The 24047-nt window shown below is 34.0% G+C and overlaps 1 protein-coding gene across 12 annotated transcripts in view; it reads right to left on the bottom strand.

Annotated features, from left to right (window-relative positions):
- Nucleotides 1-24047, bottom strand: part of IMMP2L (inner mitochondrial membrane peptidase subunit 2) — a 406378-nt gene that overhangs the window by 369813 nt on the left and 12518 nt on the right. For all 12 annotated transcript variants that reach the window (XM_086887110.1, XM_086887112.1, XM_086887105.1 and 9 more), the window contains one exon: nt 19164-19267. In XM_086887110.1, the coding sequence (XP_086743236.1) occupies nt 19164-19267 (104 nt within the window). The remainder of the gene's footprint in view (nt 1-19163; nt 19268-24047) is intronic.

Here is a 24047-nt window from a genome sequence, read left to right as displayed (position 1 = left end):
GAAAAAGAGTACATGGGGAGAGAGGGGAGGAAGGGGAGACTGATGTTTTTTAAATCCTGGAGCAGGATGCAATTCCAAATATAAATTAAGTTGAAATAACACAACTAAGTTTTCCTTATTTTGTCAATGGAGGTAATTTCTTTCCTCCTTTACTTGTTATATCAGTATCATGAAAACAGCAGCTGATTTTCACAGGATGGAAGTGAAATTAAGCAGACTTACTTGGCAGCTTAATTGCTGATCAGAAAAAGACAGCTTCAGTTAATAAAAGATTTTGCTCTGCATCTCAGTGAATCAGCCTCATTCTAAATTTCACAAAGACACGTGCTGACACACAGCTGATAAGCAATCACTGCATAATTTTTTTTTCTATAAAGCAGTTTTTGTAATGGTACATATGAGCAGATGAGACCCCTACCTCATGCAACAGTCACCTTGGTACCTAATACAAGCTAAAAACAAGCTAAAATTACATTCTGTTAGTATGGTATATTTTCAGAATAAAGATGTAACCACAGCAGCAAAAGATTTGTTGGCAGAAATGTTTTTGTCAATCAAAATTCAAATGATAAAAAAAAATATAGATACTACTTTCCATTCAGAAATTACAGATCTATATGCAAATTTATAATTATAAAAATGTTTTCATATCTACAAGCAGTATTTAGAATACATATTTGCTTCATATAGAGATTCTAGTTTACATTCTTTATATTTTAAACTGATATGAGTCTTATTTAGCAGGAAATCAATTACTGTCCTTAATTGCATCTGAGTATGATTGGTCTGCCCAGGAAGCAATAGATCAACTATAAATTTATGGCTCAATATGGATATCAGCCCACAGCTAAAAATTTGCAGCTGTATATAACCAAGCACATTAAGCAGTCCCCCAGGATAATGTATAAGCAGAAGTAACTCACATAATTCAGCACACACTATGGGAAGAAGTCTTTCAACCACGTCTGTTCACCTTTTTTGGGCCAATCCATTTTGAAAAGAAGCTGTGCATATTGTCAACATAATGAATGAAATCTCAGGACTCCTCATAAATTTTAAATATCCTAAGGGTTCTTTTCCTCACCATCATGTGAAATCTGAGTACTTAATCTAAGTATGCTTAAACTGAGCTGGGCGGGGGGGAGTGTTTAAATTAAATTGTTTTGATGAATGTGCCCTCTTATTGTCTACATCAACATTCTGTAAAATTCATGAAAGTAAAAACATTCTGCAATATTACAGCTGTGTTTTCTTAGATTAGCCTTGTTTTACTGTATAATTCTCTCAAACTTCACTGGTTTTCATTGCAGTAGCAGTTCTTCCCTTACACCTTCCATTATGCCTTAGAGATTCTATTATTTACTTTAGCATGAAGAACACTATAATAAAGGAAGTATTTATAAAATGTACCATGAAATTCCTTAAGGAATGAGTTTTATATCATCCTAAGAAAATAATCTCTGAATTCTAGTAATAAAGAACATCACTTCCTAGTAAATACAGGATAAGAATTGTGCATGTCTTCTGTCAAATGAAGTAACACCAACTATATTTTATTCTTTGTAAAGCAAATGTTCCCTAGAATAATCCTTTCAAAGAAGGAAGCTTTGCTTGGGTATTTTTACAACTGAGCTAGAAAGCAATGAAGTGAGTACATCAGTGTTGGCCTGTTGAGTATATTTAGCAAAACAAAATCTTTGTTCCTCTTGTTCAGCAGCCTTAAATATTGTCATGACACTCTTTTTTCAGTGAAGGGAGAGAAAGGCTGAGAATTTCTGAAGTTAAACCAGTATCTGAAAAAAAAAAAATCCACTGTGCAATAAAAAACCACAAGATCAGATGTACTTAATTTTAAAAACAACCATTTTCTTCAATACACCTTGTTCTTCTCCCAGAACCATTACTGCTTCCACTAAATTTAACTGACATCAAAAAGGTATCACAGAAGCATTTTTTTAACAACAAATAAAAGTATTACAGTTAGCATTATTAATCATTAGTATGAGAAATAAAAAAAAAAATTAAAAAAAGAAGAGCACAGGTGGTTCTTTGTGGTTTTTGTTCTGTCCCTTGGGAAAAAATATTTTGTGAAGATTTCATAGTAAACTTTGATGTTTCATATATCAAATGGCATATTTCTCACTATAATATAGCAGGGGAGTTTAGTTTTGGAATTATGTGAACCTTTCCCCTGCTTTCCTATATTGCATCAATTTCACAATCCAAGTGAATTTCACAGATACAGGTTAGTAATATAAAAAGCATGGCAGAAGTAACTAAAAGTTAAATAAACGTATGTCATTTTAAGAGCACCATCACTAAATAATCATGGATATTAAGAAAAATTATCATGGCATTCATTCTACTGTTCCAGAAATACTTCTTCATATGCATCTTGATATCACTAAGATACAAATTTAATACTAGCTTGGAGCTAATAATATTAATAATGGAAGACACAATGTTAATGTCAGGCCTCAACTGGTCTACGGATACCTTCCTACAGTACATAAAGTACTGAAATTGAGATCATCTTTGAGTGTTTCTCTTTTTATTTTTTTAAAGTATTGATGCAAAGGGAAGTGAAATATGAACAAGAAATACACAGTTATCACATAAATGAAAATTTCTTTGTTTTTGAGAAAAGTCAATCTGAAGAGATTCTTCCATTCTAAACAAAGCTCTGAAGACTGTGTTCAGACTCTCATCCAACCCATCCTGAATTTTACAAAAAGAGCTACTGACAGTTGCAATACTCTTTTTTGCTGGCACAATTTTCAGCTAAATCTTAAATTAAAACTTGAAATTAGTAATCAGATGCATGGATTTGTGACATTCCCTGGATGAAGAATAAATGAAGAACAAAAAATAACTTTTTGCAGTTTGTTGCCACAGGAAGTTGTAAAGGAAGTAACATTTAGCAGTATATAGATAACTGTCCCTGAATTTGTTTAAAAAGATGCCGTACAGATTCAGGTATTAATGGAAAGAAACATATTCAATGTCTCTCAGTGCTGAGGAACTATATAGGGAAAGGCACACGGGTAGGGAAACCAGCTGACAATTTGCCAGTTTTTCCAGTTTTGAAAAGAGGTGATAAGTAAATGTTTTCTTTGTCAGAGAGTTCCAGTAAGTAGCCTTACACTTACAGAATCACAGAATATTCTGAGTTGGAAGGAACCCACAAGGATAATCAAGTCTGACTCTCAAGTGAGGGGCCCATACAGGGATCAAACCCACAACCTTGGTGTTATCAGCACCACACTTTATCCAAACTGAGCCAATCTCAGTGGTTTTGCATTTTTGCCACATCCCAATTTTTGACTGTCTGTATAACTTTGGCAATTGCTGTGCCAAAACCTCCATTTATAAATCTGTGGTTTAAAAGATCTCCCAGCTGCCCTTCCACCAGAGCCCTCAACAAGGGACTTCATATCAAGATTTACTTTGGCTTGCAAAAAGTTGGAGCTAGGCTAACTTTCTTGTATTTGTTCCTAGTTGAAAGTACTGCTCCTTTTAAACCTTCCATGCTGAAGAAGAATCTAAATTATTTTGTTTTAAAAGTGTTATTAATTTTGACTTTAATTTTATAATCCCATTCTAGTGTGAAATAAAATAAAACACAGCCTTTTTGTTACATGATGAATGTTAGTTCTTGGTAATGTTGCTTTTTTCTAGTAAAATCTTTGTCAGGAATTTTTAAGATGCATACAACATAATGTCCTTAAAACTGTTTACTGTATTTAACAGACAACAAGCTCTCCTGTAACACTGACATCTCCATAAATTTATATCAGTAATTGAATGAATTTTTTTTCAACTTTCTTGCATTTATTTGCATTCAGTTTGTAACTCCTTACACTCACTTCACAAGTCTATACTGCATTTTCCAAAAGCTTACATATTTAAATGCCCAAAAGTTCCATCTTAAAAATCCCAGGCATTATTATTGCCTGTCATTTTCAAAATTTAAAAAGTAGGCAATAACAATAATACAATAATACAACGGCTTTACAGCCAGGTTGATTATTAATGGGGTCAGGTAACCTGAGAAAGACACAGGAAGAAACCAGGAAAGAAGAAATTTAAAGGCATTATCTGCTCTGACAGAAAAGATAATTGATTATCCTTATAGACTTACTTCTGATACTGTTCCATATCCCATGCTAAATTTAGGTATCAATAACAGAACTAAAAGGTCAGGAGTTTCCTGTATAGTCAATACTATCAGTGGAGCTTAGATTATGTTGCCCCATTTGTAATGTGTTTATCTGAGTAGGAGCTGAATTGCTCCATGTTATATACACTCAGTGTTAATACAGTAAACCATTAGCTTAATGGTTTACCATTAGGTTGAACAGTGGCTGAAGCCCCTATACAAAACACTGTCCACTCTTTCAAAGTGCAAGAGTCTAAGTAATTAGACAAACATGCATGTATTTAAATGAAAATACTGCTTTTAATTCTTCATTTTTGTGAGAGCTTCACCATTCTCTTTCAAGCCTTCATGATAAAATACTGCCTGAAAATCCTCTTAGATCAATGCAATGAGCATCTAATTAAAACAAGTTACTGAACTGTGTCCATAAACAGTGGTTTTAATTCTGTCAACTTAGTATCACTAATGCCATCCATAAATTTCGTCACATTTACAAAGAAACCATGAAAAAGTCACAGTTTCACTACATAATAAGTTATGCTCTCTTGTGTGACTTTAATGGGCTCTGTTAGGATAACAGCAGCCAGCCAATTTAAAATGTTCAGGCTTCATTTTGTCAGCATCTGTGATTCAAGGGGTCATTCATTAAATTATGACCTTATTTCTTCTGTGTGGTTTAACAGACAGAGAGGAAGGAAGGAAAAAAAAGAAAATAATATTGTAAACACAAGAACAGTATGGAAGCTCTCCAATATTATTTTGTTATCTGCACATATAGCTCATTAACAGATCCTTTATCTCAACTGGATGAAAATTGGACTGAAGACCCTTGTTGGTCAGCTATCACAGTCTCCCAAAAGGAGTGTCCAAATAGGTACAGTGAAAAGTAGGAAATGTCATCCTAAAATTTAAGATACAACATGCAAAATATTTTTTTCTGAGCAGTAGTAAATTACTACTTAAATAGTAAATAATCCTTAAAACTGTATGGTGAAACATACTCAAATAATTTCATTATTATTTGATCATCTAGTTTAGGGACAAAAGTGGAAAATATATATAGAAATATATTTTTTATGCTAATTAAATTACATGTCATTTATTTGGCCCATCATTTAAGATAAAATGTCTACAGCTAATTGATAAAAACTCATTTCTGTAAGTGCTCATTTTTCTCCTCTGACTAGAGAGAAATTCTGGTGAGTAGGCTTGATTTATGATATCTAACTATTAAAACAATAGAGATAATTGGAGTAAGTTTAATGCAGAAACCCCCCTTGAGGCGACAAAGAAATCTTTGTAGAGTTTCTTGAATAATGATGCTTTTGTCCAAAATCAGCATCCTTAGGCATGACAGAATATAAATAAGAATACAATAATAAGTTAGAGGCCTTCATTAGAGAATTCTGAAATATAAACAAGACACAAGATGCTATGAAAAAAGGAAACAGGCTTGCTCAGCGGCCAGACGTTAACAGATGAACTAGTCTGTTGTAATCTGTTTAAGGAAGTCTGCAACGCTAAAGCAAAGCAAACAAAATAACAAGTAAAATAAAGATGTCACAATCTTCTCCCTAGAACTGTTACTGAATAGACACTCCACCAAAGTGCAGCTAGGATCAACAAAAGAAAATAACGGTGTCAATCATTTAATATTTTCCCTCATCACAGGCCTGTTCTCAGCTTCCTTGTTTTCTCTCTGATGTCTCTGAATGTATTTATTACGACTGGTCGAAAGAGGCATGATTGACATGTATACACTCAAATAAAGTAGGGGATACAAAGCAGTTCATTTTTCAGTAGCACATTATCTATGGCTTGGGCATGACCTCGGATAAAGACACAATCTAAGCAACAAAACCCATTAACTGAAGAGAAACCTAAACATGTTTCTTTAGCATATAACCTCCATATACATCCTAGTTACATTGTTTGAAGTGGTAAAAATTCCCTTCAGCTTACTAGTATGAACCTGAATATAACAATTCAAAACCAGCAAGAAAACAACTCCAGGAAGAGATCCAATGCAATGTGTTAGGTTGAAGGATACACTGAAAGGTCTTGTAATCCACCCCCTCTGCCATAGTCAGGAATACACAGGTCAGAATGATTTTTTGGTTTTCTAACAGGTCCTAAACAGAACAAATCCCTATATGTATATACCTTATACATGACTAAAATGGTGAATTATCCTCTTATTCAACTAGAGGATTACCATTCTAGGGGGAGGACCTTCAGCTGCTGCACACACACTCCATGCAAAGTGATGAACATGGATTTTGTTTTCAAATGTAATAGTGTGTCCCTCAATGATCTAAAACATTTATATAGACCATAAACACATCCATAAATTAATATATTAAAAGAATGTAAATACAATATTATATATTTTATTTTTTAATATGGTGTAAAATTCATCCATTTAAAATTTTTCCTTTTGCTCTAAGTCTTCTGATTTTCTGAACTATTTTAAAATATATATGAGATTTAGACGCTAAAGAGAAAAAGTTGACAATAGATTCTGAACTTGTAATAGCAAAAAGGGGATTATAGTCTCTCTTCTCACAGGCAATATGAACCAAATTTGCTCTAAGGAATTACAACCAGGATTCCAAATCCTTTCAGATTTTGTGCTCTCAGCAGCACCAACCACTGCTTTTGTTCCAAGTCACTGGAAGAAAGGAAAAATTACTGATTTTCATAAAGAACATACACATTTAAGAACTTTTGCAGGGTGTGTAATATGCTGAAGTCATTCTGCTACTGCGTGACAACTGTTTCAAAATCTGACCTCTGTTCCACAAATGATACTTCCCAAATCAATCATGTAATCTGAAATTGTTCTACAAGTATTACATACTCATAATAATAACTATCAAATTATTATTCAAGGCTCTTATTTGCCAGTTTGTCTACCAGAGATAATTTTTAAAAAAAATTATAATCTCACCAATTCATATGTGTTGAAATTTTTGCTATTACAGCTCTCAAAATCTGAGTGTGGCTTATTTTCTTCTTAAATCAAAGATAACTTTGAATATCAGCTATTCATACAAGTCTATGTTAGTTCACCTTTTGTACTTGAATCAAATTTCCATAGCAATCTCCAAAATCAGTTTATTCTTAGAAAACACATGGGAGACCAATCAGGAATATATGAATACAGCAATCATAACCCTGTTGTGTTCAAAAGGGTTCTTCATGAGACAGCATTAAATATTGTAAAACTTTTAGCTTCATGTAGATGAAGCTTATGATAAAAGCAGTATTGATGTGTTTTATTTGTTTACTTTATCAGCTGCAAACAAAGAACCAGAACAAAACAGCAAAATAATAAAACCTTTACTCAGCCCATTCCAGTATCAGTCATATTACTATTAATATATCATAAAGCAGGAGTATAACCGGTAGATTAGGCATACCAAGATTGATTACTTCTAGCCTGAAGTAATGTTCTGTGCTAATAAGAGCAAATGCTCTGTTCATGTTCTCTGTGTACCAGGAGCTGACACATTTGCCAGCCCTGCTGCTACCACCTAGAGAATGTACTTGTTGCTGCCATGTCATACCTCACGAGTCTCAGTAAATAGTATATACAGCTGCACACAAGAGTTGAAACAAGCCACACAGAAGAGCTAAATGTAGTTGCTAGCAGAAATTTCTAGAATAGCCCAGGAGGGCTTTTACAAATGAGCAGATGAAGAGTCCCTTCAAATCTAAATTTCCCTTGGCGGTTAATTGCTGCTGCATTAGCAAATCTTGTGAACTGGAAAACCTTGCTGAGCTGTCTTGCATATAGTTACACCATTGAAATGTGAAACACAACTGTTAAGAGTCTTTGCAAGCTTCACATATTTTCAAATCATCAATTCAATTATCAATTCAATCACACGTGTATTAGAGAGTTACATTATGCTATACCTGTTCACTAACTACAGGTATTAGGTGATTAAGACATACATAACAAACATGCACAAAAAAAATCTTTTAAGTGTTTTAAAGGAGAAAAGTGTAATTTAGAATTAGCTGAAAAAATGGCAGCAGACTTCAGAAGAGTGGGAGACAACAGCTCCAAAGCTGCAGACTTAAAGACTTACTGTAAATACTTATATAAGCCCCAACCCACTTTATGCATTCACAAACTCTGTAGTCTTTTCAATGCCACAAATGGCCACAGGATTAAAAGAGAGAACTGAAAAGAAAGAATAATATTGGAAGGCCAGCTACTCAAAACTCTCTCAAAGATAATCACTGAGATAATTTCTCATAAAGGATAGGCAAAGAGGGAGATAAAGAGGAGAAAATATTCTATATGAACATGCTCAATTATAAAAACTAAGAAGAATCTAGAAAAAGTTTCAAATATTAAGATGTACTTTTTCTGCTAAATTTGGGTTCAGACACTTTAAGGCCTTTGTTTTGCTAAGTCAGGCTTAACCTAATGTTAATTAACATATACTCACATCATAAATTTCTCCCAGTAAGGAATCACTCCAATATTGCACTTTCCCATCACTGTCAGTTTTAAAACCTGTCTCTAGATATCATGAGATAACATAAGGGTCTTAGAAGGTTACAAGAGGCACATGAAAGATTGTTCTTAAAATTTTCCAGCATTGCAAGGTATTTAAAAGATGTTACAATAAATGTATGTCAACTCTCATATCTCAATATTACCAACATTCTCCTTCAGTTATCAAAGGTGTGCATGCTGTTCCTATGAAGTAGTAGTAGTATTTACCTGGAACAACTAATATTCTTCACAAGTTTTACAACAACATCACCACTCACAGTGAGGAAAATGAAGTTAACAACAAATTCTATGGAGGTTATTTCTATTTTAATCAGAAATGTGACACCATCTCAACATAAGCTGCATGGAACAATGAATTTAAATCTCTAATTCTGTCTCATGGATCCGGGTAAGCTATACCAATTAAGGATACAGAAAATAATTTGTAATCAGGTTTTCCCTGGTAATGTTAAATAGGTAAGCTTTTGAACTACAGTAAAGTGCAAACTAAAACTAATTTTCTGTGGAAAAAATACTATTGTCAGCATCCTATAGGACTGAGGAACACACTGTGCATGACCACACATTTATAAACCTTCCAACAGTATTTCTTTACTAAGGTCAAACTCAGTACCAGTTTAAAAATAGCTTGTTCTGAGGGTGAAGGGGATCTTATGCAGACGCAAACATCACAGCAGGCCTTCTGGGTGTACAGGACGCTATTATCCTTTGCTTGCTGACAACATACTTCTCTTTATATGGCAAGACCACACTTCTGTCATTACAGTTGCCCTAGTTCTGAAAACATCAAAGTTACTGTTCTAAGAATGCCACTAATTCATCCCTTAAAGCAAACATATAAAACAACACATAACACAAGAAATATGCTCTCTTATCTCTTTTTGCCTTAAGATATACACTATTAATTACTGAAACACTAAATGGCATTATGCTATGCATGATGGGTTTATGAGAACAATAATTTTAAGCTTTTACTCCTACCTTTTCCCTTCCCTAGCCCAAAATTTTGCTTATATACTAATTTTTTACATTTCACAATGATAGCAATGGAAAAGATACCTACAATAGCAGGGAAAATCAGAGATGAGTGGTGAGAGAATAGGCTGGCTAGAGTGTTTTGATCCATACTGGCAGAAGACATGGGTCAAGTTCAAATCAATTTAAGTTCCATTTATGAAATAAATGAAAAAGATTTTTGTCGATTCTTCCTACATAAAGTCATTAAATTACAGACTTGACATAAAAATTTGTAGGTAACCCCTGTCTTCGCTTCCAGTGTTCTATCACATTAATTTTTTCCCCTTCGCTTTAGGTGCCTTTTATACTTTATTCCTGACACATTTTTCTCTGATTTTCAGTCTTTTATAAATGAATCCAGTCAGACTTCATTGAAAATTTAACAAATGAGCAAACAACTGCTTGTGTACTTTAGCAGGCTCCACTTTTCACTTGGGAACCACTGTCCTCATACATTGGCATAGCATTTCCCTTTACTACAGTATGTTAAACATGTCCCAATCTTCGGGCATCTGCTTGCAACTGCCACCCACCCAATTGACTGCTGCACCACACACATCTGCCTGAACCTACTCATTGTTTCTCCTTCAGAGAATTTACAATCTAGTTATAAAACCCAAATGCAATCTTACCATTCTCTGTATGTTCAGCTATTAACAAAACAGGTTTTCAATGCACAGCTGGGTCTTTTAGAAGCAGTTATAAGACAAATATCACAACTACATATACAGAACAAGAGGTTTTTAGAAACTCCACTTCCATGTTATAAAACAAATTAAAAACATCATAATGCTTATTGTAAACATTAATTAGTAATGTTAATCTTGATCGTGTATAGTGATTATGCCTCACATCTTAAAAGTTCCATTTATGTAATTCCATTTGATGTAAACAAACAGTAGGAAAGGATTTTCAGGTTGGAAAGGATCTCTAGAAGTCATCTACTTCAGCTCATGGCCAAAACATGCAACTGGAAAGGCAGATGAGGATGCTTGGGATTTTGCTAGTCCAGTTTCAATTAAAGCTGGAGGTTTCATAGCCTCTCTGGCTAATGACTTGACGATTCTAATTCTGCTATTTTTTTCCCATGTGTATAGTCAGAATGCCCCTTGCTGCAATTGTGGCCTCTGTCCTTACGTGGTGCATCTCTGAGAAGGACGCTTCTCTGTAGACAATCATCAGCTAGACAGTTGACAGTAACAATGAAGTCCCAAATACAAATACATACGCATGTTTTTAAAGCTAAATGTTGCTCAATTGCACTTTTCAGGAACAGCTGATTGTGCATAAAAAACTAATGTTACTTTCATCAATATAATTTCCCTAGAAAATACAGTGATGATAAGGTTAATTATAATTTTAAACCTGATAATTTGCCATTCCCTTGCTTTTGCCTTTACTAACAGGTTGAAAAAACAGAAAACAAGGCCAAGACTGCTTATTACATGCAAAAATATTCATGTCCACAAAATACTCAGCACAGGTCAAGACCCATGTTTTTTCTTCCAACTTCACCAATTAGATTGGAAATAAATATTTTTCATGTGTAAGCAAAATTCACTTTCTCAGCATATGTGTAGTTAATTGAAAGATTCCTAGAAGAAACATTCTGTAGTTAATATTTATGGTTGGTCATAATACAACTGACTAAACTGGCTTAGGGGAAGTTATTACTGAAAGATACAAAGTCAGCTGTGGCAATATTTAATCTATAATTTGCCCAAGAACACAATGTTTGAAATATCCTGTAAAATAAAATACCACCTCAGTATTTCCCAAATTGTACACAAAATGAAAGCAGGCCAACTGCCAAAAAAATATTGGATGAAATATATTTAGGTATCTTTTTGCATACAAAGAACCAATTTCATTTAGTTAATTTCTTAAATCCAGAATTCAAAATATAAATAATCAGGCTTCATCTTTTAAGAAAAATTACTGTATTCTAGGATTCAAGAATTGCTGAATCATTACTGTAACATCCTACACACATTTCTCTGCTGGAGCTTTCATACTACAGCAGAACTTCACATTGGAATATGAAAGCCTTGATGCCAAGGAACTGGATCTCTGAAAAGATCCAGTTGTGATCCAGTGAAAGATAATGGTTTCCAATATGGAAAAGAAAGAGTAAGCTGATTTCCACAGTTATTTTACAAAAACAAACAACAACAACAACAACAAAAATCCATTACTCCCTCTCCTCATAAGTATAGAACAACTTCTTCGTAATAGGTGATACAGCATCTTTAGGTCCAAAATGTGTTCTATTCACAATTCAAGAAAAGCAATATGAAAGGTAAACACTTAAAATAGTGAGTTTATCTTAAATTCAATCTACTATTTCATTAATTCAGCACTCAGCATTTCATAAGTGCAGTGGAACCTAACACTAAATACTTTGATTTATCTTCTCTAGGAATCATTGTCAGATCATTGGCTGCACTTTCAAGGGAAGGAAATTACTTTCAACAAAGTATCAGTTTAACAATCCGCTAAGGTGTCAAGGTATCTGATCAGGAGATTAAACAGGGTATTTATTTAGAGCACATATTTAAAACTTATGGTCCATCTATATTTATCATAATCAAAAATACACTTGATCTAAAGTGCAAGAATATCCATATGAATACCCATTAATTATTTATCCTATATCATCACAGATTTTCAGTCTGAATTTACATAAGAAGGAGGTGTCTAATCTGAATACCCTATTGAAAATGAGCACTGGAATATCACAATATTTGCTGAAACAATCATATTGTCTGCCATTTCCAGCAATGAGATTGTGTAGCTTATTTCACTGACTTGTAAAACCTTTCCTAGTTCCAAGCACCTACAAGCAATGCCAGTCATAAATAACCAGTAATTACTTCTCAGCAATTGGAAATGTACTGAGGAAAAAAGGTATCAAATATTTTCCTGTAAGAGTTGTCAAAGTTTCTTAAGGTACAAAGAAAAAACGTTCAGGAAACATATACTATTACCTTTCTATACATACATGGCAGCAGATTCTGCTGCAGCAAAGCGTATTCCTAGCATCTAAATTGTAACTATTTCAAAAGGTAAAAGCGACATTTTTCTAAACCAAGGCAGGTTTCAAGCTCCTTTTGCTCAACATGACCTTCACAGGGCAGTCAGCCATCCTACTGTAGGGCAGAGTTACAGGATCAGAGAAAGCTTTCCAGCCAACCAAATCACCACTGCAACTTCTCCAACAGTCCAAGCAGCTGTCCACTTAGACCCAGGACCTCCAACATACTGTGACTGCCCATCATCTACTGGAGTATAAAAACTATTCTATGCTGTTCCATTGTTTTTTAATTTCTTTTGAAAAGGTAAAAATTATGTCATTTGGTAAAATGGGCTTCTTCATCTTCTTCATTTGCCTGATCACTAAAAGGTGAAGTAAAAATAATTAAATTGAATTAATAAATCAGTTAATTTTGAGATTGAAAATTACTGTTAACACTCCTCCAACAGCAGAACAGAGGGCCTCCTTATGTATCGATCAGCAGCTAACACCTGATCAATTTGAAGATTACAACATAATCAGTTTTTCTAACATCTCTCTCACTTTCCATAGACTCAGACATACATGCATTTTTGTGTAACTTTAAATTAACTCATTTTTATTATTTCCATCCTAATCTAGCTGAGTTGCAACACTACTATAACTCACAGTTATTCCAGTGTAAACACAGATTAGTGAATATATTTATCAGTATAAACAGTACCAATTCAGCAGCATTAAAATTACTAATTTGCTTCTCAATTCAACAACAAGGACTTAATTCAGGGCAAATAAAATTAAAATCAACCAGAATATGAAATTCTCACAGCACGACTTACAACACTACAGCAGTCTTATCAATCAATCAATCAATCAATCAATACCTCCTTCACAAACAGCAAAGGCTATCTGACTTCCCCATCACTACCTTTTTAAAAATAATTATTTTTAAATCTACAACTTGCAATTTAACCACTAAACAATCTGTAAGCTATAACATTCATTTATGTGACTTTTTGGGCTAAAGAGTCTAGACAGACTTTTCAGCAGTGATTCTTGCAATCAAATCTTGTCAACTTCGTAGTCAAATCCATAGACTTTAAATGTAACAACAATAACTTTAACTGCAACAACTTCTTTCCTCCATAACTACTCAGTCTCCACTAATAATTTCAGTAATGCAATAACTGGCTATTAAATCCCTCCTGAGCACTTCATAATAAAACCAAGGATAATGTACAGTATCTGAAAAGTTTCCTTAGAAAAACTATTTTACTTTATAAATAGAAAATGCAGGGCTTTCTTCCACCAACAGTATTAATACATATATAGTCTGATACACACACTAAGAATAGATCAGAACACAGATAATAAAGTAGAACTACATATTTGATTTTTATCAAGAAAACACATGATAGGTTTTTTGTTTTGTTTTTTTTTTCCCAGCTAAAAGAACAGAATAGGAAAAGATTTTCTGAGGTCACTGAGGCACAGAAACTAAAGTGATTATTTAGCTTCTGTGTCAGCACAACCTCCTTTGTAGTGTCCTACCTGCCAGAAGACAGATGACTTGGTACAGAGACCTAAGTACAAACAAAAATAGAACAGAAATTGGAAGACTTAAGAAGGCCAAGCAGAGGTATTTGTAAAAGGTTGTCCAGTATTTTAGTCAAAAAGAAGCTTTCTTAAACATAATGCAAGTACCATTACATATCCATTCATGTTATATCTATCAGAATTTAGTAGCAAATCTTCTCATAATTACAACTAATTCAAATTCAAGGCAGTTCCTTTAGTAAGTACCTTCTTACTGATATTTATTTTACTAAGCTAGTCTCAATAATGAAATTTCCATTAGTGGTCTTCTATGAAGAGCATATATTCAGTTGGCACCATTTGAGAACTCCTTTGTTTTCATCAACTAAACAAGACTACATTCCTTTAAAAATTGCATTATTCAGATTTGTGTGTATAGGCTGAAACTTGTTGAACCATCACATAAAATCATCATCGCAATTATCTTTTCCAGTTCTCATTTCTGAACAGATGCCACTGAGGGATACAGCTGCAGAAACAACCTCAAATGCAGTACTTTGATTCTTCCTCCAGGATGATGATCTGCACTGGATTTTTCAAAGATCAAGCTCACATAAATGCTTAGCAGTTTACCCAAAATAAGGAGTTTACTGAAAGCCTGAGTATAATCCTACAGTCAGAGGAAGCAGTGACAGAAGCCACTTAAAGTCCCTCTTAAGGATAATAAGGATAGGAGACAAGTATGATTTGGGGTTTTGTTTAATATCAAGGAATTTTCTATGTAGGAAGTTTGGTTTGTATTTAAAGCAGTTATGCTCTTATATGAGAACTCAAAAGAAGCTGACAAAATATACAACACTTATTTCCTTATTTTTATAGCTGACCTTTAAAAATATGTTTTTAAACATACTACCCATTTAACTATTATAGTTTGTACTTTTAAAAGCATATTACCTTTCAGAATGTACAGAACAAACAGTATGGTTCTCTTTTTTTCCCCTCAGATTAATTTAGCATAGCTATTTTTATTTGACACATAAGAACACATTCTAAATTAGCAATGGAGGGACACCTGGCAACCTATCCAGCAAGTAGGTTCCTGCACTCAGTCAAACATTGGAGAAGGTGTTCTCTTTATTACAGTCATAGCACAATCTTTAAATTAACCTCTAATTTTTGACCTCAAGGTTAAAATTAGTGTCTGCAAATACTTACAAGCTTAACTTTTCATCATTTGAAAATCTAAGCACCAATTTTTTTTACATTAGACAGGAATTTTAGAATAAAAAGACAGCATGATTGTACAATCAGGACAGGAGGTTTTCCATAAAGGCTACCAAAATGAATTTTAGACCTAGAAACTACTCTTTGGAAACATCTTTTTATAATGCCTGCATTTGTACACAGTAAGAAACAAATTACATACAGGTAAATTTGGTAACAATATCCCTTAATCTGCAGTAGAAAAGCACTATCTTTATAAGTACAGTGAAGTACAGCTGCAGCACGAATTCCCAGGGAACTGCATGAGCTGTATGACCCCCACTGTGATGCATACGGCTCCAGCTACAATGCTGCTGGCACTCCAACTTTGCAGAGTAAAACCAGCTGAGAGAACGCTACGTATCTTATAACTCACTCTGCAATATCTGATTAAGTTCTACACAGCTGTTGAGATCTACCTCAGCTAAGCTCTTACAAAATAGATGCCTGTTTCAACACAAAAGTTATTGAAAAATCAAGGTCTGCCTGGCAAAAACATGTATTCCTCTTTGAAGGATGACCTCATGTGCTACATGAATATTTTTTTCTCTTTGAAGACAAATAAATGCATTCCCAAAACTAAAATCATAACACACTTTTTTTTATTTAATCCATTTAAGAGATGGAAAGGTAGTATTCTGGAACACAGAATAACAGGAATTACTTCATTTATTTAAAAATTATTCCTGTTTTGATTTTCAGTGTATTAAGTCCCAGTAATATAGCAGTACCTAAATTAAGCACTCAAGCAAGTGATCAAGTTAAGAATGATAACATTTTACTTAGATCTTAGATCAACTTAAAATTGTGAGTTCAAAAGTTACAGCATGTATCATTGAGCTCTCCTAATTCTGGTATCAATAAAAATGAGCTCAAGCTACAGGGGAAAAAATATTCTAAAGGCTGAGGTAAGATATAACTATTTGTAAAACACTAAACTGCAATTAAAGAAATAAGTTTTTGCTACCAATTTATTATCTCCATTGGTTTTACCTGACTCTAATTTAGTATTTTTAAAGACTAATGTCATTCTAAATATTTTGTCTAAAACAAGGTAAATGCACGTGTGTATACAGTGGCTAATTTGACAGCTGTGGTTGAGATGAGTGGTTCATCTACATCAGATACAGAGACCAAGATGACAGAGACACATGCAGTCTTCATTCAGTACTTTTACTACATATAAACACCACCAAGTACTCAAGTACATAGTGTTCATTTGCAATCGAGTCATAAAATAAATATATATATATATATATATATATATATACATGTTTATAAAGAACTAGATTGAACAACAGAGGAAAAACTTTTGGATCTGCAAGCAGTATCAGAATCATGATGACAGGCTCACTGATTCTCCTCTGGGGCATCCAGGAGCACCAAGATTAACTCATCTCTTTGCTTTCTTCATACCATCAGAGATACCATGTCATTCTGGATGGCTGCTGTTTCTACCACAAATCCTAAATGAATTGTTGAGATCCCAGCTAGCAAAGTCCACTGTAAATAGAGGGTCAACAGCCAAAACTTGGAGCAAAGAGATGAGTTTGAATGGCCCTGGTCATGCTGCCGTGAAGGAATATTTTACTTCACCTCTTGTTCTGCAAACAAGAGACCCAAACACAAGAGTCTCCAAAGACCCTTCCACAAGAACTAAATCATCTTCTGCTACAACTTGGCAAAGAGAAGACAGTGGTCCAATGTAAAGCAACCAACAAGGATGAAAAAAAAAGGTTTACAAATCCATTCGCCTATCTCAGTCACACCAACACTTTCTCAACTGAATTTCTGAGAGGAACAGTAAAGGAGCACCTGATGGGAGATCGGCCTTCCCCATTCATGCTTTCCCTAAATCAGACTCTGAAGACCAGCAAGTAAAATTCATGCACATGTGAGTTATAGAAATCATAGGTAAACAATCAAAAAGATAAAATTATTAACCCGTTTACACAGTAAAAGCATTGTGTAGCAAAATTAAGTCTCAAAAGCTGACAAATACAAAATCACATCCAGATACTATATCCTGCAAGACTTTACCACACAATTATAAACTTAACAATACAATAAGGCAACAGGCCAAAACTGGTTCTAACAAATCCGTATCATGAGGTACTTAAAAGTTGTTACTGATAAAGGTAAACATTGAAGGATATTTTAAATTACAACTATCCAATAAATTATTTTTACATTGTTCAACTTCCTTTGTATTGATCTTAAAGTGTTTTTGGAATACTTTGATCTGATTATCCAGTGGACTTCCTAAAGACTAAGAAAACCTTCCGTACAGTACATAAATACAACTTCTTCTATGTGAGTGTACGTAAACTCCACCAAGATTAGGGAAAAGTTTCCAAACATACAAAAATCCCCACAGCATCTAAAATACTAGTTATCATGCTCAAACATACAGCAAAGTGAAAATAACCAATGCAGATGGCTCAGACAGAATCAGAAATGTTCAAGGAGTATAATAAGAATTAAACTATTAATTTTGCTTTCTGATCAGACAACGTGTTCATTTTCTGTTCAGTCTATTAATTACCAATCAATTATACTGACTCTTCTAAACAATCACCAGAGCATGACTTAGGCAGAGGGATGCACACACAGGAAGAATTATATTTTACAGCAATCATTAAGTGACCTGAAATTGGAGTCCTTTTGCAATATTATCTGTAGCAAACATGAACAAATTCATATTTGTAGCTAGACTATTTACAGAAAAATTTACATGACAAAATGAGACAGATCATAGTGCAAATTTTAAGTGTCTATCAAAAGAAGAATAAATGAGAGAGTTGGTTTTAAGAGCTGGTAGTGAAAATTGTCTTACAAATTACCACTAGAGTGAAGAGGTAGGCAAAAAAATGGGACAATTAGAAAAGATATATGAGAAAAAGGCAGGCAGATAATATGGCTTCCAAAGACATTTCTGTTACAATCTACATATTGCGCATTTCACTTACAAAACTAAAACCTTAAGCTTAACCTCTCCAAGCATATAATATGAGGATGTATTATATCCCTGTGTCAGTTATGAGCACTTTGACATTCTATTTCTATATTATACTAAGGCCGAAATGGAGTTTCTGTCCTCTGTTAATCCTGAATATTTTCAACAGCAAAACACTGCCACCTTTTGGCTTGATTCATAGGCCTCCCAATTTTAAATGTAAAATTATATCTTTTTCTCCACTTGTCCGGAGGTGGTTGAATTCTTGTGATCTTATCTAAAATTTCATTCAGTAGACATACTTCACCAAGAAGAAAAACATACAGTATTAGTTGATAAGGAAAATATTTCTCATAAGTACATAGCCAAGCAACTTAAAACCATACTCCTTTAAGCCACATAATGTTTTACCTATTTTCTATCTCACAACTCTTTGTTCTTGGCAGTTTTGGTACACATGCACACCGTATCACAAGATATCTTGCATTGCATTCCTTTCAGGCAAAAACTTGGCAATGCATTCTTTGAACATTGAGTTTCAAAAACAGACAACAGAAATAACAATAATGCACTATTAAAAATATTATGTTCTTTGCTCATGTATGTATCTATATAATTGTAGATGAAACACTGATGGTTTGACATCTACATAAGCATGTATTGAAACATATGCAAAATTACTTACACCAGTGACACAATGTCCCCCCGTTGTACATCGTAATTTCTAATGCTCCAGTGGTTTAAGAGTACTACATCAGATGCTTGTCTTCCCCCAGGATTCAAAGAAGGCTGAGAGAAGGGAAGAAAAATATTTCTTCATTTAGATCTACATTTCCTTTATCAATCTTCCACCTAATTCTCTTTCCATCAACAGGTGAAATCCATTAAAATTGGTAAAAACATACCCATTTACTGTAAAAGGCCAAAAAACTGTTGTACAACAGGAAATACATCTCTTTATTAAATGTCATGTTAAATATCATTAATTTATGACAAACTCTAGTTCACATCTTTCAATGCACTACTGCATGCAAACCAGATTATATAGGACACATACTTATGGCAAACCTGATGAAAAGAAGGGATTGCTCTTACTGCTTATCATTTAATATTAAAACCAAAGCTGAACCAAGTACACTAATGCCCAGGAAAAAAAAAACAAAAACAACAAACAAGCAAACAAGCTTTTTGCAGGCATCTTACTACTTAGAAAAGCATAATGCACTAAAAATGAAATACGTACTTGTAGCACTACCAATCTCAGCATCCTTTGCAAAGGGGAAAAACAAGCCCTATACCTACAGCACATACTGACACTGGCAATAAATATGTGCCTTCCATAAGAGGACACAAAAAGGCATGAATCAAAATAACCAAGTAATTAATGCATAATTAGGAGGTACATAAAATCCCCCAAAATTATTTTGCGTGATATGACACAAAACCAGAGTATCTGACCAATGCTGGCTCTGAGTTAACTCTTGAGAAAGGGCAGAGGAAGGAAGAAACCCATCACAGTACTGCCTTTATTTATGATTGCAAGGCTTAATTTAAAACAGAGACTCCTTTTACTAGACATAAATTATTTAAGAGTATTCCAGACTGAAGTTTTCTAATAGTTTATTTTGCAGAAAGCTTTTTCAGAGTCTCCAAATACAATTACAGTATCTCCCAAATTGGCCAAAAAACAACCACTAACATAGATTCTAGCGTTCAGTGATTTATGCAGTAAAGCACATAGTGCTGAAACTTGGCTACTCCTCCTTTGTATGATAACTGTAATATTAGCTAAAAAATTTGTTTTTGTTGCTGTTTTTGTTGTAGAAGAGGCACTATAACTGTAATCATCACATAAACCACTGGACTTTCACTGCTGATACTCCCCTGTCCAAACTGATGGAACCTTCGATGAGCAAACCAACAAGGGAGTGAAATTAACTCTTCTCAACCCTAGTAATTACAGTGTTAAATCTCATTCTATTGTTATTCAGTAAACTTTGCTCTCAAATAAAATGGATTTATTTTTAACTTCAAAAGCAATTTAGAAGTGCTTATTTCTCTTTACTACAGTTTCTTCATCATTGCTAAACAGGTTGATTGGTCGACAAAGACATACTTCAAGTAGAATTTGTGAAAAATCAGTTTTCCAAGATGCAAGAGGAAATCACGTGGTAGGGTCCTCAGTAGGTATAATTCACATGAACAATAAGCAATATGATAAGTCAAAAGAATTAACATGGTAGGGAATGGGGGAGGGATATGATATCATATGTTTAGTTAAAGAGCAAACAAGGCTAGTTACATTTTGGGCTACAGACAAATTTCTAGTTAGGTAAATCAGGGGATCAAAACAGATCACTTTAACATCCATAGAGATATGGTCTAAGCTAAAAATGTGTTAATACTCATTGGTTTATTTACTAGACTCAATGCACTGCAAGAACCAGATAAATGAAAACCAGGAGCTTATTAGCAGTTATTTTATTAGTAGTTTTTAATCAGGATTTCCAGAATTATTTATCTCCTTTACAGCATTTTCCACCAAAGGATCAAATATTTATGTATAAGTGACTTACATACAAATTCACAAACAATTCAGTTATACTCACTTTTCCAAATGCAGGTACATAGGGGCAAAAGCTTACCACACTACTAAGTATAAGGCAGAGGCCAATCTTACAAAGCAGGAATCATACATATGACATTTTCTCACAAGGTAAACTCCTTAGTACTGAAATGCATCTGCCTTAAAAGGCCAAAAGAGAAGGATGAAACAAATAGAAATCTTAAAACCATTGTTCCAAAATATAATGTATCTCACAGATACTCCAAAAGTATCTAAATGAGTGTTCACACACTTCTTATATCAAATAAACTTACATTAACTATATCTTACAGAGAAATACACCAGGTAGTTACAGTATTGCCCTAGTTGCACTATCCCTACTGACTCCTATTTTTTGCTGCATTTAAATAAAGGAAAAACCTTAGCATTTAAATACATTTAGGTATTGCATAATACATTTAGGTATTGCATAAGCTTTTTTAACTTAAAGCACTCTAAATGCATTTTTAGCAATACCTGACCTCATTTTGACATACAGAGTGGATATCCAACTCATTTTATATGTTAGAATTGTGTTTTGAGAAAAATACAATGATGTAGGCTTATTTTCTTCTCTCTCACAAAAAAAAGCCCTGACAAATGTGCAGACAATAATACTATTTTGTTAGAAGAAACTGAAGGTAAACCAGGAGACAACTATTCATTCACATCAATAATCTCTATTGTCTATTAAAAAAAATAAAAGGCTAAGTCCTTCAGCAAGCCTTTGTCTATTGTAAGTAACACAAATTGAGATTGCACAACAAACAAGTACAGAAACAATACAACTTATTCCTCATGGTATTTTAACTAGTAGTAAGGTTTCAGGTCTAGGAAAATCAAAATACAGCTTGTGCAAAGGGAGTCAACAAATAGCGTCACAGGGGCTTTCCATAAGAAACAGAATGACACAGAGGCTTTTTCCTTCTAGTCTGAAGCATTATAACTTCTTTGCTCAAGTTTTTGGCATAAAAGTCTGCTACAAATGAGGCACACAGGTCTTAATTTAAGCTGTGGTGCAGAAGCTACAAAACATTACTCTTTCCAATTACTAACTAATCTAATGCTAAAAGCATGCAAATTGAGATCCCCAGCCATATGATGAAGCCTCATAGGACATGAGGTTCTGTAAGTAGGAGGGTAAAAACATGCCCTTTTGCTATAAATAATGATTAACTTGATAGTTGTTATGCTGCTAGTGAAGGTCACAACTTATTTGCTTGTAGCTTGGGGAACACAAAGAATATTCACATGAGCTTACAGGCTTAGGTACAGTAATCCTAATAATAAAGTTAGGAGAAACTGCCACAGAATAATCACAACTGCTAATATGCATAATGGAATAGAACATTCAATAATGTTTGCTGCAGAAACACGAGTGCTTCGTCAGAGTTCGCTGCTCAGACCACTTCCTATAATCCTTGGTATTGAACTGTTTGCAATAGAACTTGCATATAAAGCTGCATGTCATGCTGTCATCTTCTATCCCACTTGAAAACAGTCCATTTGATGTAATGAATTTTAAAATTTATATATGCATGAGGGGTTCCTTTTCCACATCTTTATGTATGAAGAGTTCATAATACCAGACAAGCAGTTAAACTCAATAAAAAAATAATATAAATCAATATCAAGATGTCCATATGACAACAAACACTTAAAAGTATACAGCCTGCATTACAAGAAGTCACACACAAAAAAAACCCACAACAGGCAATTAAGAAATCTTATTACCAGTTATTTGAGTCACTTACGTTTAATGTTGTAAACAGATTACAGCTCATTAGAAACCCACTATTAGGAGAATGCTAGATGAGTGCATCAATCTAAAATCCTAAGCAACAAGACTACCTTATGTGATGATTAAAAAACCCAGTGAATTTGGAAATAAAAGAGAAGGTAATGAAACTATTAAAAGTATATGCTGCAATAGTTCACTGTCACTCCCTATAGGTTAGACTTAATACACATATAAACTGAAGTCAGCACAAGTGAAATTACAACAGGTGGCTGAAAGCACTGAAAAATACAGAATCAGCTTGAGACAATAGAATGCATGAAGTCTGTCTTAATTGAATGGGTCAGAAAATTTGTATTTTCATTAGAAGCTTTATTCATATACTTGCCAAGGTGTCAAGAAGTGTTCCCATCGTCAGTAACTATGAAGGAGCAGTAAGGCTGGTCCAGAACAGAAAGAGAAAGTGTAGGGGGAAAGAGCACACAGGAGAGAACAAGAGTAGGAGAGCAAGCACGACACAGACAAATTTATTTCTTGCTTCTTGTCAAAACTTTTAATTTCAGGCTCAGCAGGAGCCAGAATTATAAGTACACAAAGCCAGCTAGACATTTCAGAGGTCTATTACAAACAAATTCTTGGGAATCTTACCATGACATCAAATTGAGACAATAGGTATCACTGGATGTATGTGATTGAAGGACTCAATCTGACTACAAACTGACTGAACTTCAGCCTTCTTCATACCTATGGCTTTCAGGTATATTTGACATAGATCATTCTCCAAGGAACACAGTTAACAGACAGAATTGCAACATAACCAGTTACTCCTCCTTCAAGCTACTCCTAAAGAAGGGTTATATTCCTTATAATTGTATCCCTGTCAGACTCACTTAGATGCCTAATAAATCTTGGCAAGGAAATTAGTATCTTATTAAAAGCATTAGGATTTTTTTTTCAATTTGAAAAATGGCCATATGTATAGAAGTTTAAAACAAACCTCTGTTTCAGTTCTGTTTCAGAATAAAACCAGAGAGTTTTACAGACACTGAGGTGTCACTAAAATTATAAATGTCAGCTTTCAAGCTATCCATTTTTCAATCAACAGAGGGAATGTTTAGTTAACAGATACAGCAAGGGAAAAGCTTTAATTTTAATAATCCAGTGCATATATATTGCTTTCCCTTTGTCAGGTTGAATAAATCTAAGCAAATAACTGTAGTGTTTTT

Source organism: Cyanistes caeruleus, chromosome 4, assembly GCF_971803275.1.
Source record: "Cyanistes caeruleus chromosome 4, bCyaCae1.hap1.1, whole genome shotgun sequence".
Classification (NCBI taxonomy): Eukaryota; Metazoa; Chordata; class Aves; order Passeriformes; family Paridae; genus Cyanistes; species Cyanistes caeruleus.
Note: the sequence above shows the minus strand (reverse complement) of the source record. Positions and strands in the feature narration are given on the sequence as shown.